The following is a 19,040-nucleotide window of genomic DNA, read 5'->3' as shown; positions in this document are numbered from 1 at the left end:
GGTAAAAGTAACTAGATATTATTGTAGACAATCATAGTCATAATTCAGTTTTATAGAAAAATATGTTATCTTTTAATAATGATACATGATTTTTACTATAAATTTATTATATTCTTGAAACTATATTGAACTTCAATAGGAAAAATTTAAATATTCAATAATTATTTAATAACTACACAATAATTTAAAAATTATTAATTACTATTTTAGTTTTGAAAATTGAATGTTAGTTATTATTACGAGACAAATCATATTTTATAATATTTAATTATTATTATTGAATCGAAAACTAAATCATTTCTTTTGATTATACAGTAAATTAAATTTCAATTCCACACGTTATGCTTTTATATCGGACAGAAAAGAGTCACTTTATGAGTTTTGTGTCTATGCCAATTTACTAAGGAAAGGATCATTGTGAAGCACAACTACTTAATGATTTTTATTTCTTTAGTGTTCATTCTAATCAATATTATCTTTTATTATTTATCATAATTATCATTTGTTTTCTAATTTTAATTCAATGCTAAATTGATTTTAGTTTTTTTATAAGTGGAATTTTATTTACAACAAAACATTACACGAATATATTAATATAACTTAATCAATAATTACCATTTTGTATTTTGATTTAATATCCATTACATTGAATATTCTTAATAGTGACATTAAATAAAACAAATTATTTTGAATGAAAAATTGACAAGGGGGCCAAAACTGTTTAAAAAATAAATAGGGAGATTGATTTCATGAGTTGGCCAAAATAGAGGGATCAAAACTGTAATTTAGCCTTCTTTAAATAAATAAAAAACAATTTTTCGAAAATAAAGAAAAGAATAAAAAGATAAAAATAAATGTGATTTATTTTAATTTGCCTCTCCACGCGTGCCTAATTAGTCGCTATAATTTTATTATATTCTCAAATATTTATTATCCACTATTCTTTCAATTTTTCAATTTATTTTTTATATCATCAATACAAGACAATTTTATAAAAAATTTATGAATTTTCTTTTACATATAATAATAAATTATATTATGTAAATTTTTACAACGAATATTCTAATGCTATATTTAATATTTCCATTTCATATTTCAATCTAAATATTTTAATGTTATATTTTTATTCCTCTTCCTAATCCTTTATATAAATTTTAATCCTATTATTTTATTCTAAATCTCAATATGATTCTTTAACCAAATAAATTTTTAATTCTACTCTCTAATTAAAAATTAATATCATATAGTATATTATAAGTATGCAAAAAATAAAAATTGATGGTCAGTTTTCTTCTTTCCAAGTTATTTATTATATTATCAACTTAAAAAAAATACTTAAAATTAATATTTTATAATTTTTTATACTTCATTGTTTAAATATTATTATTTTTTAAATATAGATATCGTTAAAGATGGACTTTTAAACAAAAAATTTGTATTTGAAAAATTAATCTTTCATTAATTTAATTAATTAATTTAAATTTTTTCTATTTTTTGAATTAATATTTTGTTATTTTTATATTTATATTTTTTTTGTATAAAAATGTATTATCTATCTATAATTTATCTTGTGCATTGCACGTGTAAAAGTATTATAAAATTTAATATTTCACTATAATATTTTTATATTTTAAAAAATTATAATAAATTTCAATAAGCAAAATATTAAAAAATAATAATAATTTAATATATAGACAAAAATTTGAAAATTGAAACGTTCACAGAATTATTAGCATTATTATAATAATAATAATAATTTAAAACCAACTCTAATTTTTAAATTTAAATAAACAATATTATCTAATAAATTATAATTCCAAAAATATTAAAGGCTTTAATTTTGAAAATCGAAATGTTCAATAATTATTATGAGACAAATCATACTTTATGACATTTAAATATTATTATTGAATTGGAAACTAAATCACTTTATGTCTTTTGATTATTGTGTAAAATAAATTTCACACATTATGTTTTTTCAAATCTATATTTTTTATTTTCTTTTCATATATTTTAATTTTATTTTCTTTTCATATGTTTTAATTTTATTTTCTTTTCATATGATTTAATTTTATTATTATTTACTAATTCTTAGATTTTTTTATGTGTAGTGGTAAATTATTTCCTTCATTTTATGGTTTTTATTTGTGATACAAATATTTAAAGAAACAATAATTTTAAATTTATGGTTTTTATTGAATTGGAAACTAAATCACTTTATGTCTTTTGATTATTGTGTAAAATAAATTTCACACATTATGTTTTTTCAAATCTATATTTTTTATTTTCTTTTCATATATTTTAATTTTATTTTCTTTTCATATGTTTTATTTTATTTTCTTTTCATATGTTTTAATTTTATTATTATTTACTAATTCTTAGATTTTTTTATGTGTAGTGGTAAATTATTTCCTTCATTTTATGGTTTTTATTTGTGATACAAATATTTAAAGAAACAATAATTTTAAATTTATGGTTTTAATTCTCTCCTCAATTTTAGTTATATATTCTTCCACAGGTGCATATTTTGAATTTTTTTTTTGTTTCTAATTTTGTTATTTTCTCATTCTTAATTATGTTTTTTTGGTGTATACTTTAAAATATTAGAAATTAATATTGAAGAACTTGAGTTGTAGAAGAGGATGGGTTAAAATAAGTATTTTCATTTTTAAATATATAAATTTTAATTACATTTTTTGAGTTAAAAAATTGTTAGAAGAACTTGAAGAGTATAAGATAGGAGTTTAAAAGATGAATCGAAGTATTTGTCTCCTCAGTTCTCTGATTTATATAACTTTATAATTCAATTTATTTATCTTCTACCATTTATAAAATTGATAAAATTTTTGATTTTTCTATTTTAATTTCACATTTATACTTATTTTCTACTTTAATTATTTATTTGATATTATAAATAAATGATATTTTTGTATTTATTGTTTTTATCTAAATTTATTTTAAACAATTAAATAATAATATAAAAGATCAAAATAATTAACTTATATTTTATTTACAAATGCAGCTTATATAAAAATTATTTATATCGATATATTTCTAATTATTTTTTTAAAATTGTAATATAATTTACAAAATTATTTATATCAATATAATATGACTTATACAAATTATTAATAAATTAGAAATGTTCAGATTGTTCTATAATTTAAAAAAAAATAGTTAAATTAACATTTTATGTATACTATTAATAACAACAACATTTTATTTATACAGTAATAATTTTATTATAAATAATTTTTTTTAATAATAAGTGTTTTTAAAATATTTTTTTTACTTAAAAACTATTTAACCCGTGCCTCGCACGGGTCTAAGTACTAGTATATATATTTATTTTAACTATTATATCTACTACTCCTACATAGGATAGGAGTATACTTTATTTACATAAGACTTGCCTATCATGTATGTCAAAAAGAAGACATTTCTTTGTTGTGTGTTTGTTTGGGTGGGTGCAGAAACCTTCTCTTTTCTTTTTGACCCATACTCTTTCAAATTTTCTATCATGGTTCTTCACATATTTCACTCATATTGAATCACAACCATATTGAGTCTCTGATCAACTTCACCTCTCCATAGCCACAATAAATACTAACCCCCAAATGTCACATGCAACCATCTCAAATATTCAAATCCATTACAATCAGTATAGGTGAATTCTTATTTACCCAACTCAAAAAGTTGGGTAATGTTACATCCTGTTTAAAATGTCTTGAAAACAACAATCAATTGTAATATTTAATAAATAATTAATTGTGTTAAAATTAGATGGCATCATATGATTGGTTGAATGTACACTACCCATCTTTTTGTGATGGATAGAGAAGTTGTCCCCTCAGTATATGTACACTCGTTTGTGTACTTGGGTTCGTGTGCAGAGGACAACGTCGTTTACTGGCCAATCCATGTTTCTGCTAACTTACCTCAATTGGGTACCAATCCAAACTCATCTTGCTAACATGATAAAGTAATATGCCCTGTTTGGATAAAAAAAAAACTTGTAATAATTAACATAAGTGCTTACTCTATTAGACTATGTACAATGGTTACATTATTCAACACCCTACTTTTTCACTTTTTATCTTCCACATCATCTTCTCTCTCTTCCACCTAATAATTCAACACCTATTCAATTTTTTTTCACTACAATGGTTTTGTTTAATAAAATTCAACACCCTACCCCACATCATATTCTTATTTTCTTTTAAAGTTTTGTTTTTATGATTATATATTAATATCTATTAACAATTAAAATTAAATTAAAATAATTAATATTTAAACTTTTTTTTTTAAATTTAATAATTTATTTATTTTTTCTAATTTTCTATTCTTAATTTTTTTTCTTGCAAGTAATAAATAAGAGATGTAAAAATAGTTATTTTTAAAAAAAATAAAATTATAAAAAAACTTAAAAATGCAATAAATACACTAAACACACAACACACTAAAAAAGAAACACACAAAAAATGAAACACACATAATTTAATTAGTACAATAGACTCGGCTCACAAACAATTTATTTAATTATGAAATATTCCGAACTTTTCCCATATGTGTTTGACTAGATCTGCTTGCAATTCGTGATGTACATTTGAATCACGCATCACAGATCTAGCACGCACGTGATTCGCAAATGCAGGTAGCACCTCGGTCGAGAATGACTCCGGTGTACTAGACTCACTTGCCTCAGGGTGTTAAAAGGGTTATTGTTGGGATCCATTTCACTACAAGGATGTTTAGAGCTACAAACAATGATTTTTTTAAGGCTAAATAGAAAAAAAATTGAGAGAAAAAAGTGAATTTTTTTTTATGAGTCCAAATCAAATGAACCAAGTCTCTATTTATAGAGGAAAAAAAAATAATGAGTTTTGATAAAAATAAAAATAAATAAAAAATTTATTTACTATGAAATAATTAATTTTAAATGATTAAAAGAAAATAAAATCTAAATAATCACAACAACCAATAAAATTGTGTAAAGTGTTGCATGTGGCCCCACTTTTTTCTCATTCAACATGTTGAATCTTTTCAACACCAATTAATCCACATCACATTAAACACCTCATTCAACAAACCATTGTAGACATTCAACTATTGAATAATTTTTTCAACACCCCATTGTAAATGGTCTTAGTGACTACATCACGATTTTCACACAAGCTAGGGTTTTCACTGTCTTAACTCAACATAAAAAAAACCTTAAACCTTCATACTGTGCACTATATATATTTAAACAAACGGCACTCAACCATGAAAAAAAAAGCAAACCTTGATCATCCCAATATTCACGTCTAGGTCATCCTAATTTCTTGTTTTTCATTCCCCCAATATTCTTGTCCTGGTCTTTCTCTTTTCATTTTAGTGTTTTGCATTCATCATTTCATTATTTTGATCAACATTGTAACCATTTGCATGTCACTATTTCGTTCTTGATACAAGTTTTGTTTACTCGGTTCCAAATTTTATCTCTAAGTTGATCTTATTGATCAACGTTAATCAAATAAAAAAGACTCAAACTTTTACTCAATTTGATCAATATTTTTTTGGTTTTATCAACAGCTATGAGTTATTCGGATATCGTTCCAACTTTTACGATGTCACCGCCGCAATTCTCATCATCCAGCAGCAGCAATGTCATTGAGGTTAGGCCTCAATTGCCGATGAGCAATGAACATTTTGAACATAATCAACACTTTGAACCACGTTCAGCGTCGGATCATTCCCATTCCTTCATAAGGACAAGAGTTTCCGACAAATATCATTCCAATGCATTGATGGGTCCTCCACCAAGCCGAGGAAGGAGCAACATTTTCTTCAAGACCCGTATTTGTATCAAGTTCGGGTTTGGTAGCTGTAGAAACGGTCAAAACTGTAGCTTTGCTCATGGGGTAGAAGATATAAGGCAGCCACCACCAAACTGGCAGGAGCTTGTCCGTCCACGTACTGAAGAACGTCTGCAATTGGGGGGGAATTCGAATGATGATCAGAAAATCATTCACAAGATGAAGCTGTGCAAGAAGTATTGCAATGGTGAACAATGTCCTTATGGTGATAAGTGTAACTTTCTTCATGAGGATCCTGCCAAGTTTAGGGATGACTCTTGGAAAACAAGAGAGTCCTCTGCAATCAGCGCTGGAACTTTTGGGGATGGTTCTAATAATTTGGAAGGCAATAGGGTTGGGACTGAGCCAGCAAGGGGCACTTATTCAAAGACTAAGATGTGTCTCAGGTGGTTGAATACCGGTAGCTGCCCCTTTGATGATAATTGTCATTTTGCTCATGGAGATGCAGGTAATAGGATTTGATTTTGGTTTTTTATCATATTAATATACTGTTTTGTTTTGTTCAATTTGGGGAAAATTAGTTTTTTTTCTTATTTTTTAAATTTTTGTAATGATGGGTAGAAAGTCATTTTTTGCGATATGATGTACAAATTACTGCGTTTGAATGAGTGTTGCTTTCCTAGATGACCAGTTTAAAAGTAATGGACACTTATATGTATGATTAGTGAATACTTTTTTTCCTTATCGTCAAATTTCCGTCATTGGGGCGCCATGGCACAAGGAATTTTGTGGCAGCCGCCATAGGGCACGAAACCATGTTGATACGGCTAATTTTTGGCAGGTCCCTGCAATCTACCATCTGCTATTGATAGCAACGCTTTATCTAAGGTTCATATATCAGTGTAGTTAAATGGCATGGCCAGAATTTTCTATTATGGATCGATACAATTTTGCTATGCAATAGTGCTATAGCACTGTTATAGCAGCTAGTTGACAATATTTTGTAATAAATAGCATATTGCATCTCAAAGCAATAGTGGTTTGTCCAACTTCCGCTACGCTATATCATATTTCATTCTTATCCTACTATTCTCATCCTAGTAATCTCTTCCTTAGGTTTATCTTATGATTCAATTCTTAAAGGTGAATCTGTAATGTAGAAATCGGTCAAATCACGACAGACATCTCCTTGTATATTTTTGTTATATGCTATACTTATTTGTGGATTCTATCTTTTCTATAATATATTCATGTTCATATATCTGCTAGAGTACCTGTATCTATGCAACATAGGTGCTTAGTAATTCCCATACCAAAGTGACTAGACAGTAGGATCACAAGACTATGAACTCTTCGACTGCTTTCATATTTCAGTAAACAGTAATATCATAAATGATTGAGACATGGCCTTTGCATGCGATTCTGATCTGAAGAGCCGACAGTTATATTATATTCATCTTTTCTAAGCCGGCTTCTCCGTTTGGTTTCTTCTGATATTTGCCTATACAGTTTATGCCTGACTCATCGGTAATTTGGAGGTCGTACATTGCTCATTTGCAAGTTTTAAATCGCAGCTATGGTGCAATCCTAAATATTGCAGTTAAATATGTTCATGTAGCTGCAATTGTGATGGCGGAGACATCAAAAACCTTAACGTCTTAGCACATTCGTGGCCATTTATATTTTTTTATATTTTGTTTGTTTTTCGTTTCATAACTTTTATATGCATACTGTGAACACAAATTAAAAGATGTTATAACAATAGAAACTGTTTGGTTTGCATGTATCTTCATATGACTCATGAAGTATTGGTTGATTTGCTATTCAGAGTTACAAGCTCCTGGAGGAGCCATTGAAGCTGAAGCCGCAGTTGCCATTGCAAACTCAACAAAAGATGTCATTCCAACTTTACCAACATGTTCTTCTGTCAATGATGCACCTACTACATCACCGGCAAGTGTACCTGCGGCGACAGAAGAGGAGAAGAAGACCAAGAAGGAATTACTTTGGTTGAAATTAAACAAGATCAACCGTATTTATGGTGATTGGATTGATGATTTACCTCTCGGTCGTCCTGATTTGCCAAGGGAGCCCTGAGTTGAATTTCGTGCTCTTGGAAACAGCCCACATGTGGGTAAGGATTCTTCTCCGCTGACAAATGATTTTGTAAACAAGGTCTTAGGCAATGGTGATCATTTCATATAATTACCTTTTATTGATTCTTTTTATTGGTAATTAGTACAGTTTTATGGTCATAGACGCGTGCATTTGTCGGTTTGGGGGGTGTTTCAATGAATTCAACAACTTTTTGTGGGATTCTAAGTAAATATTTTAAATTGCTTCTATCATATATACTATATATTTACATTCATATATGAAAATGTGATTAGTATATTTGTGTTGTTTGTATATCTTATATGGTTAAGTGAACTATGTTTAATTAACAACAACTCTACCACCAATTCAGAGCACAACTCTGGCTCACAATATGGTGAATGGAGTTTAGTTCATGTTAGCTAAACAAATTATGTATCTTGAGGTTACGGCTTCTTATTCAGTGAAAGCAAGTGATGTGCATGTTAAGATGTTTTTGTAATGTGCTTCTCATAATTCTCTTCTTACATGAAGAAACCACTCAAAATCAAGGGTGTGAGTTGTGTTGCCCCTTTGCGACCTTTGTGGATAGTCCTTGGAATTTTGAAGGCTTTTCATTCATATTATGATGAAAGTATACTTATTCTAACAGGATTTTTTTTAAGTTGATTTTAAAACAGTGGAGTGCTTTATCTATCACCCTAAATTTGATATCTCATAATTTGGAATAATTATTTCTTGTTGTCTGCCCTCTTTTCTTAACTCTAGTATAGGTTGTGTTAAACAGCAAATAAATAGTGTGACTCGTTTACTTGTAAACGAAATGTATTATTTATAACAGACACTTAATAAACCAATGAATTTCTTTAATATAAAAAATATTTTAAGTATTTTTTATATGGGTTGCAAGGGCTAGGATCCTTAGGAAATCAATACTCGCTCTTAGCCAAAATAGGTGTTGTGTTATATTTGTAAAGGACCTGACTAGCGAGAGCTTTATAGTATGTAGGAGAGGCGACAATGTGTTATATTTGTAAAGAATTTGACAAGGGAAACAGTAAGACGACATGAATTGTATGTAATGATGTTTGAATTGTTTTTGTAGTTCTTTCACGGTAATTTGATCTTTCGTAGTATTTTGAGATATCATGCGTATGTGTATCTGTACTTGTTTTTGGTATCATTTAGACACTTATGTTTTGTCTTAAATATCAAATATAATAAATAGTGTGTACTTATTATTCTAAACAAATATGTATGAGGTATACATGGAATGAAATTGATCAAATCAACACTGACATAATTGTCATAACTGTCTATTTGAAATTTGCCAATATATAATACAATATATGACAACATCAATCATAAAACATAATTCTCAAATTGAAATGAAATCTTAACTAACATATTGAATAACTAACAAATTGAAAATTGAATTTCTTAAATTTGGAATCTTAATATTGATAACAACGTTGATCCTAAAACTTAATTCCTAAGTTGAAATAAAATTTAACTAATGTAATGAAAATCGAAATCCTTCTAAAATCCAAATACATAACAACATCAATCATAAAACCTAATTTTCAAATTGAAATCATATAACAAATTAAAATTTAAACCAAGATACCTTAGCAAATCTGCTATCAATACGGACACCAACAAATTGTGTGAGGAACGATTAAATGAGAGATCAGAACATTAAAGGTTCGTTTGTTGTACAGAGTTAGAAAGAAAACTCGTTTTACAATAGCGAAAAAAGAAGATGAAATGAGGATTTCATCCTCAATGGTGTGAGATTGAATGTGAGAATATATATAAAACGTCCATTCGTTTTACACAATTGGGAAGAAGATTATTTTTGTGGTCGCTTTACAATAGCAAATGAAAAAAATGAATATTGATATCGTTCAACAAGTTGGAGAAAGAACGTGAAATTATTGTTTTATTGAGTTTTTATTTTCAAAATATAAGATTTAAAGTTTAAAAATAATATATTAAAAGAACTAAAATTATAAATTTAATATAGAGTGAAGATTCATTTTGGTCCCTCACAAAATTTATAGAACTCAAATTAACCCCTGACAAAAAAGGACTTGATTTAATCCTTTACAAAATTTAACCGGGTCATATTAGTCCTTTCGTACAAATTTTTTTAAAGTCGATTTTTTCCTACTTTTAAATCGTGACTGGACTGCCACGTTAGATTTTATTGTATTGTTCATTTTTTAAATATTAAATTAATTTTTAATTTTAATTTAATTTTAAACAACTCATATTAAAAAACATTAAAAAAGCCAAAATTTATTCCTAAAAGAAACGAACCAAGAACTTTAAGACAAAAAACATGCTTTGATCACTAGGCTAATGTACATTGGTGATAAATTATTTTTATAATTTATAGTAATATTAAACTTTTTAAATTTAAAATACAAAATACAAAATTTATAAGATAAAGTGATAATCATTTTAGAACTACACCAATTGTTCTTAATATTTTTAATGATGAATGTCTAACTTAATCAATCAGAATAAACATTTACTTGTTTACTTATTTTAAATAATTCATAAATAAATTATTAATTATTTTAAATAATACATAAATTTAAAAACAAAATTAATAGAATGTAAATTCTAAATATAATAAATCAAACAAAAGTAAATTAAATAATATTTACTTGAAATTAAATAATACACAAATAAATATTTACTTATTTCAAATTAGTTAAAATTAAATAATAGTTAATTAATTTTAATAATAATTCAATTAATTATTAAAATATTTAATTAATTCAAATTAAATAAACAATTAATTTTAAAGTATTATTTAATTAAAATAATAATAATAAATTAGTTTAATAGTAAATCATGTAAATATTAATTTATTTGTTTTATTAATTATATTTATAATTTATATTATATTAATTTTATTTTTAAAATTGTGTATTATTTGAAATAAATAAATATGTAAATGTTTATTCTAAATTATTAAGTTAAGTATTCATCATTAGAAATATTAACAACGGAAACCGATTAGTATAGTTGTAAAGTAACTACCGCTGAATGCACTTAGATTTGTATTTTTATTTTAAGTTAAAAAATATTGACAAAGAGACTATAATATTACCTGGTTAAATTTTATAAGGGATTAAATCATATTTTTTTTATTAAAAATTAATTTGAGTTTTGTAGTTTCTATGAAGGACCAAAATGGATCTAAATTTAATATGTTTGGATTATTTTTTCCACCACCAATATTTGATCCACTCAACCGTCTAATGTCTAATTTAGATTGGAGGTCATTTGATATCAAGTATGATCATTCCGAATTCGGCTTCTATCATCACTTGACTAACTTTAGATGTAATATTAAAAGATATGAGAATATCCTAGATGATATTATTTGTTGATTGGCTAGAATTATGACTAAAAAAAATCATTTTATGAGTTCACCATAGAATTTTCCAATTCACTATCGATTGATCATCCGAATAATTAAATCCATGATCTAATCCATTTCGAAGACATCAATTGGACATAGTAATATAGATTTGTGAGATGAGATTTAGTGGGACCCTTCATCTAATGTCATTCCTTCATCTAATGTCATTACCATTTACCATGTAGACGGTTCAAAAAACCAGTGACCAACCAACCACTTTGGTCTCTTATTTGACCCTTCCCTCCCAGTTCCTTTCAAAAAACCAGAACATAATTAACTACACCCCCAACTGGAACACGACATTGAACATTTTCTTCCTCTACCATCCTTTTCCCAAAACAGTTTCTCACACCAAAAACCACTATGTCCATAAACTTACACTTTCACGCCTTCACCGGCAACTATACTCAATTCCCAGTGACCCATTTTCAGCCTCCGCAGCTCTCGATTCCCTTAACACCACAATTCTATACAAAAACGTTCAGTCTTCTCCTTCCCCTAATTTCAAGGTACTTCCTTTCATAAATGGAAGGCCTTTATCCTCAAGACTTGGGTTCGTGTGCAGAGGACGACGCCGTTTACTGTGCAATCGATGTTTCCGCTAAGTTACCTCAATTGGATACCAGCACCAACGTGGAATTGCTAATTATATAATTTAAAATTTATTAAACATAACGGCTTACTCAATTACTAATTAGTCCATATCTTTGTGTAACGTGGCCTACAAAATTGTGTCAAAAGCTCTTGCGAATAGGTTAAAAGTTTTGTTGGAAAAGTGTGTATCTGAGGAACAGTCGGCTTTTGTTGAAGGAAGGTCAATTCTTGATAATGCGATGATAGCGATGGAAATTATTCATACTCTGAAAAGGAAAACCAAAGGAAACAAGGCTCAGATGGCTCTCAAAATTGATATTAGTAAGGCATATGATAGAGTGGATTGGGGTTTCTTGAGGGGTGTGCTCACTAGAATGGGTTTTGCGGAGAAATGGATCCATTGGGTTATGATGTGCGTTACTTCGGTACACTATTCTGTTCTTGTTAACTCGGATCGTGTTGGACCAATTGAACCAGGAAGAGGACTCAGGCAAGGGGATCCTCTATCCCCTTACCTCTTTATTCTTATATCAGAGGGTCTTTCAGCCCTAATGAAGGGAGCGGTGGCACGGGGTGATATTCATGGGATCCAGATTTGCAGAGGGGCACCAAGTGTGTCCCATCTGCTTTTTGCTGACGACTGTTTTTTATTTTGCAGGGCTAACTTATCGGAGGTGACTCACCTTATGAGTTTGCTAAAGACATACGCTGATGCATCAGGACAGGAGATTAACTTGAACAAGTCTGAAGTGTTCTTTAGTCGTAACTTGAGTAAACCGGCACAAGAAGACATTGCAAAAATTATGGGAGTCCATCATGTCATGGGGACCGGGAATTACTTAGGATTACCATCGATGATTGGTAGAAGCAAGAAGGCAACATTTTCTTTTATAAAGGACCGGATTTGGAAAAGGATCAATTCGTGGAGAGGGAGATCTTTATCAAAAGCAGGAAAGGAAATCATGATAAAATCGGTGCTTCAGTCTATTCCAGCATATGTGATGAGCATTTTCATTTTACCAGATGCAACCATCAATGATATTGAGAAGATGTTGAATTCTTTCTGGTGGGGAGGAGGAAATAATAATACCAGGGGTATTAGATGGATGTCGTGGGATAAATTAACAAGTACAAAGAAGGAAGGTGGATTGGGTTTTAGAGATCTGAAAGCTTTCAATATGGCTATGGTAGCAAAACAAGGATGGAACTTGATAAGTAAACCACACACGCTTGTCTCAAAAATTTTCAAAGCAAGGTATTACCCTAAGACTTCTTTTTTTGATGCTAATATCGGGTTTAATCCTAGTTTTGTTTGGAGAAGTTTGTGGAAGGCTAGAGAAGTCTTAACACTGGGTTGCAGGTGGAGCATAGGAGATGGTAGTCAAATTATGGCAATGAATGAACCTTGGCTTAGGGGAATACGTGACGGTTGCCTTATGGGCCCCCAAAAGCAAGGTACGTATGATATTACCGTTAAACAGTTGATGTTGCCAAATGAGAAACAATGGGATATGCGATTGATAAGAGATTTATTTGATCATGTAGCATGTGAAGACATCTTACAGGTCCCTTTGTTGAAGGAGGTAGTGAAGGATAGGTTGATTTGGAAAGAAGAACAACATGGTGTGTATAGTGTTCGTTCGGGATACAGATTGTGGAGGAAGTCTTCTGTGAGAGATAATAATGACAGTTTAAAGGAGGATTGGAGTAGTCTTTGGAACATAAAAGCTCCAGCTAGAGCAAAACATTTGTTGTGGAGAATATGTAGGGGCTGCTTACCAACGCGTATCAAACTCCGTCAACATTTCGTCCCTTGCCCGTCAACGTGTCAGTTTTGTGAGAATCAGGATGAAGATGATTGGCATATTTTCTTTGAGTGTGATACTTCTATCAGGTGTTGGAGAGCAGCAGGCCTGTTCAATCTCATCGACCCTAGACGTCGATCTTTTAACGATGCAAAGTCCCTTATTCTGGATTTTTGTAATTTGGAGGATAGGAAGGTTGCAGGGAGATTTGCAGTTGTGATGGATGTAATTTGGAAGAATAGAAATGATTTTATTTGGCACAATGAGAAGGAGGAAGCATCCAAGTTGGGTTTGATTGCGTTTCATAATTGGCAGGATTGGTTTATGGCCCAAAGAAATCAGGAGAGAAATGAAAATCCTCATCATGTCATTAGTTGGAACCCGCCACCGGAAGGATGGTTAAAGTGCAACGTGGATGCGGGGTTTAATAAACAGTGTGGAACAACTAATAAAGGTTGGTGTGTACGTGATAAAAGTGGAAATTTCATTGTTGCAGGTGTTGCTTGGGATATTGGTACTTTCTCCATTCTTGAAGCGGAAGCTTCGGCCATTAAAGAAGCTATTGAAAGTGCTATAGCTCTACGTTTAGAAAATGTCATCTTCGAAAGCGACGCTCAACATGTGGTTCAAGCCATCCACTCTAATCAAAAGGGTGATTCTGAGTTTAGTTTAATTATTATGTCCATTAGAAACTTGTTACATATTTCTTCAAACTTCGAGGTGAAGTTCGTAAAACGTCAAGCGAATTCGGTTGCCCACTCCCTTGCGAAGGCGGCCAATTCTTGGTCTAGACGTAGTGTCATAAACATGATTCCTCATTGTATTCAATCTATTATCTTGAATGAAATGCGTTAAGTTTGCTTTTGTCAAAAAAAAAAAACAAACCTTAAACCCTGAAACTGCCCCCTATATATATTTTTCATTCTTTTTAAACTAACGCCACTCAAACCTAAAAAAAAAAAAACCAAACCTCGATCATCCCATAATCTTTTCTCCCAATATTCTCATCTAGGTCAGTCTTTTGCATTGATCGTTTCATTATTTGATCCACATTGCATGTCACTATTTTGTTCTTAATACAAGTTTTGAATTCAGTTCTTAAATTTCTCTGAATGTTGATCTCATTGATCAACGATAGTCAAATCAAAGAGACTCAAAATTTCACTGAATTTTATAGTTTTTTTTGTTTCATCTGTAGCCATGAGTTATCCATACAATGTTCCAACCTCTAGGATGTCACCACCGCAATTCGCCTCCTCGTCCAGCGACGCCATTGAAGTGAGGCCTCAATTTCCAATGAACAATGAACGATTTGAACCGGGTTCAACCATGGATATTTCCCATTCCTTCAAAAGGCCAAGAATGTCTGACAACAGCCATTCCAATACAATCACGGGCCCTCCTCCAAGGATGAATCACCCTCCACCAAACAGACCAACGGGCAACATTTTCTTCAAGACCCGCATTTGTACCAAGTTCGGGTTTGGCACCTGTAGAAACGGTGAAAATTGTACCTTTGCTCATGGGGTTGACGAGATAAGGAAGCCACCCCCAAACTGGCAGGAGCTTGTCCGTCCTCGTATGCAATTGGGCGGGAATTCGAATGATGATCAGAAAGTCATTCCCACTGAAGAACGGATGCAATTGGGCAGGAATTGGAATGATGATCAGAAAATCATTCACGAGATGAAACTTTGCAAGAAGTATTACAATGGGGAGGAATGTCCTTATGGTGATAAGTGTAACTTTCTTCATGAGGATCCTGCTATGTTTAGGGACGACTCTTGTGAAACAAGAGAGTCCTCTGCAATCAGTATTGCAACTTTTAATAATTTGGGAGGCAATAGGGCTGGGACTATGCCAGCAAGGGGCACTTATTGGAAGACTAAGATTTGTCACAAGTGGATGAATACCGGGAGCTGTCCCTTTGGTGATAACTGTCACTATGTTCATGCAGATGCAGGTAATATGGTTTTTTATCATATGATCACACTATATTGTTTTGTTTAATTATAAAAAAACTGTTTTTATTTTTTATTTTGGTGATGATATGTAGAAGCATATTTTCTGTGATATGATGTACAAATTACAGTGTTTGAATATATGTTGTTTTTGTTGTGTATGATGTTTTCATGTTTGGTTTTGGATAAACTTGACCCTCCTCTTGTTGCCCCTTTGCCTTGTCTCCACAAAAAGTGTCTTCCTTAGGTAGTTGATCATATTAAATGGAACCCGGTTTCACCTTTTGTTCTAACAAAAGCTGGTTCTAGATGATCATTTGGTATTTTGATTATACAACAGATGCTGCTTGAAGTAATGGACACTTGCCTTTATCATTAGTGATTACTTTTTTTTTGCTAAGTCGTCAAATTTCCGTCATAACGATGCCATGGCTCAAGGGATTTTGTGCCTGTGGCCATAGGGCGCGAAACCATGTTTATTTGACTAATTTTTGGCTGGTTCCGCAATCCTCTATCTGCTATTGATAGCACTGTTTTACCTAAGCTCAACATATTAGTGTTGTTAAATGGCGCGGCCATGGAAAAAATGGCGTGTTTTGCTATGCAATAGTGACATAACAGTTATAGTGTCTATTTGACAAAATTTTGGGAAAAATTAGCATATCGCATAGAACAATAGCGATTCTCCAACTTCCACTATGTTATAGCGGCTATCTAGCAATAAAGGGTGTGGCAGATTTTACCTTCCATAGGCAGTTTGTAAAGGGATGTCTGCCACGGCCGTGTTTATATGGTGTATTTTTGGAGTTAGTTATATTTTGCCATATGCCACGGACAACACTGTTATTTCTTGTATCCTTATGGCGTCGTACTTGTACGAGATAATCATGATTACACATGTAGGTATTTGAATTACTTTTCAACTAAAATTTTTGGATACTCCAAGTTGGTATATTTGGACAATTTTAGTATGTAACCATGGTCCAGTCAATATAAATATATTGTCCTTTCGTATAGTAAAGTTTTTGTGTATCTTCTAACTCATTAAGTATTGGTTGTTTTGCAATTCAGAGGCACAAGTTCCAATTCCTGGTGGAGGTATTGAAGCTGAAGCTGCAGTAGCCATAGCGAATTCAGCAAAAGATGTCATTCCAACTTTACCAACAATAGGTTATTCTGTCAATAATGCACCTACTACCTTACCGGCAAATGTACCAGTGGTGACGGAAGAGGAGAAGAAGGCCAAGAAGGAATTACTTTGGAAGAAATTAAACAAGATCAACCGTATTTATGGCGATTGGATTGATGATTAACCTCTCAATCGTCATGATTTGCCAAAGGGAGCCTTGAGTTGAATTATGTGCTCTTGGAAACAGTCCACATCTTGATAAGGATTCTTCTCCATTGGCAAATAATTTTGGAAACATGGTCATTGGTGATGTTGGTCAATTCATATAATTACCTTTTATTGCTTTTTTTACTAGTAATTAGTACAGTTTTATGGTCACTGACGTGTGATTTTTCAGTTTGAGGTTTGAGGGGTGTTTCGATGAATTCAACAATTTTTTGTGGGAGTCTAGGTTGGGTGAACATCATTGATATATGAAAATGTGATTAATTTTTATGTTTTGTTTATATGTCATATCTTACATTGGTTTGTTTCGGATTAACATTTAAAATTCACTTAGCCGATGAGATATATACTCAACCCGGAGATGCTACCATGTGACACAATGCGGATAAGTAATTATATGTTTTATTAATAGCAACTCTACCATTAATTTAGAGTGTGAATGGAGTTCTATTTTTGTTATTAAACAAAGAATGTTTGTTGTCATTAGTAATATCCTACAAGATAGGAAACCAAAGTATCCAATAGAAAATTTTAGTATTTCAAGGTTGATGAATTTTTTTGTAAAACAGCGTACAAATAGTGTTAATTTATTTTATTTTATTGCAAAAAGATATTTTTCTAAAAAAAAAATAAACAAATTTTTTTTTTTAAGAAAACTATTTAAATATGAAAAAGCGGAATTGAAAGAAGGGTTTGTGATCAATTTGATTTTGGAGACCTTTTGTCTATGGTATTTATTTAATTGGAGTTTCATTATATTGTGACCCTTTTGATACCTTAGATAGGTGGGATACGATGTTTTAGTGGACCATACAAATTGATAATTGATATATGGGATTGTTCAATATATTTAGACTTTAGAGTATTTTTGGACAACCTAATTAAGAAATTTTAAAGAAATTCAAAATTTTAAGTAATTTAAATTATTCAATTGAAATTTATATATTTTTAAATTGAAATTTTTGATGAAATATTAAAATGATTCACATTTTTATAAATTTTAAAACTGTTGGACCAATTTTTTTAGGTAAATTTGAATTTGTTAATATAACTAAACTTTAATTGAATTTTTTATTTATAAATATTTAAATAAAATAAATTTTTATATAGGATAATATGCTGACCAAACTTTTGAAAATGCAAACTCAAATAGAAAAAAAGAATTTCTTTATTGACCCACTATGGGGTGACCCCCAGCGAATTTCTCAAGTTGCCCCTGTTTCGGAGATGTATCTCCGAAGTATTTTTTTTTTAGATTTTTCCAGACTTCAGAAATGCACTTCCGAAAATGCCAAATGGAGGGTGTTTTCGGAGATGCACTTCCGAAAACACCTTTTTCACATTTTTGGGGGTTTTCGGAAGTGCACTTCCGAATTTTGCAGAAATTGTGTTTTTTTTTATGTTTTTCTTAACAGTCCCGTATTTTTAATTAAACGAAAACACCGAATAAAATAAATGACATATCAACATAAAATACTAATTTAATAAATACAAGCCGAATAATATATACAAGCCGAATAAAATAGTAATAGTGTGCAAAAATGTACGTGAATGTCAAGAAATACAACTCGAATACAATAAAATCCAAGAAAAATAATCTGAAACCCCTACTGTGTATGCCTAACCCTAACTCCCTGGGACCTCCTCGGCCTCCTACATGCCGCCGCACTGCCCGCATCACCGACCATTCTCTCCACCACGGCGACTGCCTCTGGACCACCCTGATCAATGATACCTCGCTCCAACACGTCCCGCCCAAGCATCTCTATCTACTGGCATATCGGCAGGAGATCAATGACATGGTCATCCTCGACCAACTGGTTCTCCAGAATCTCCTCGTATGCTGGCCTAGGAGCGCCGGGAGTGTCGGGTGTCATTAGAGGATGTGACACCTGATAGAACCATGTCACGTACCCCTCTACACAATGCCACTCATGGGTGGCCTGCATGCGACGATACTCCTCCGAGACCAAATGATGCTTCCAGTCCTTAAAT

At 30.9% G+C, this 19,040-nt stretch overlaps 2 protein-coding genes and 1 long non-coding RNA gene across 3 annotated transcripts; 2 read left to right on the top strand and 1 right to left on the bottom strand.

Moving 5' to 3' along the window:
- Positions 1-5,576: 5,576 nt before the first annotated feature.
- LOC131604127 (zinc finger CCCH domain-containing protein 39-like) lies at positions 5,577-7,946 on the top strand. Its single transcript, XM_058876618.1, has 4 exons — positions 5,577-5,640; positions 5,725-6,306; positions 7,627-7,692; positions 7,738-7,946. Exons 1-4 carry the CDS (start codon positions 5,577-5,579, stop codon positions 7,893-7,895), a joined length of 870 nt encoding a protein of 289 aa, XP_058732601.1. The 3' UTR covers positions 7,896-7,946.
- On the bottom strand, positions 7,325-9,659 carry LOC131604138 (uncharacterized). Its single transcript, XR_009284619.1, has 3 exons — positions 9,520-9,659; positions 7,861-7,949; positions 7,325-7,761 (listed from the first exon to the last, which is right to left on the bottom strand). It is a non-coding gene; the product is annotated as an uncharacterized LOC131604138 (long non-coding RNA).
- A 4,996-nt stretch (positions 9,660-14,655) lies between these two features.
- Positions 14,656-17,583, top strand: LOC131604119 (zinc finger CCCH domain-containing protein 39-like). The gene is made up of 2 exons (XM_058876609.1): positions 14,656-15,693; positions 16,763-17,583. Exons 1-2 carry the CDS (start codon positions 14,931-14,933, stop codon positions 17,002-17,004), a joined length of 1,005 nt encoding a protein of 334 aa, XP_058732592.1. The 5' UTR covers positions 14,656-14,930; the 3' UTR covers positions 17,005-17,583.
- The last annotated feature ends 1,457 nt before the right edge of the window (positions 17,584-19,040 follow it).

Source organism: Vicia villosa, linkage group LG1 (assembly GCF_029867415.1).
Source record: "Vicia villosa cultivar HV-30 ecotype Madison, WI linkage group LG1, Vvil1.0, whole genome shotgun sequence".
Taxonomy (NCBI): domain Eukaryota; kingdom Viridiplantae; phylum Streptophyta; class Magnoliopsida; order Fabales; family Fabaceae; genus Vicia; species Vicia villosa.
The sequence above is the reverse complement of the archived record's forward strand: the minus strand, read 5'-3'. Positions and strand labels throughout refer to the sequence as shown.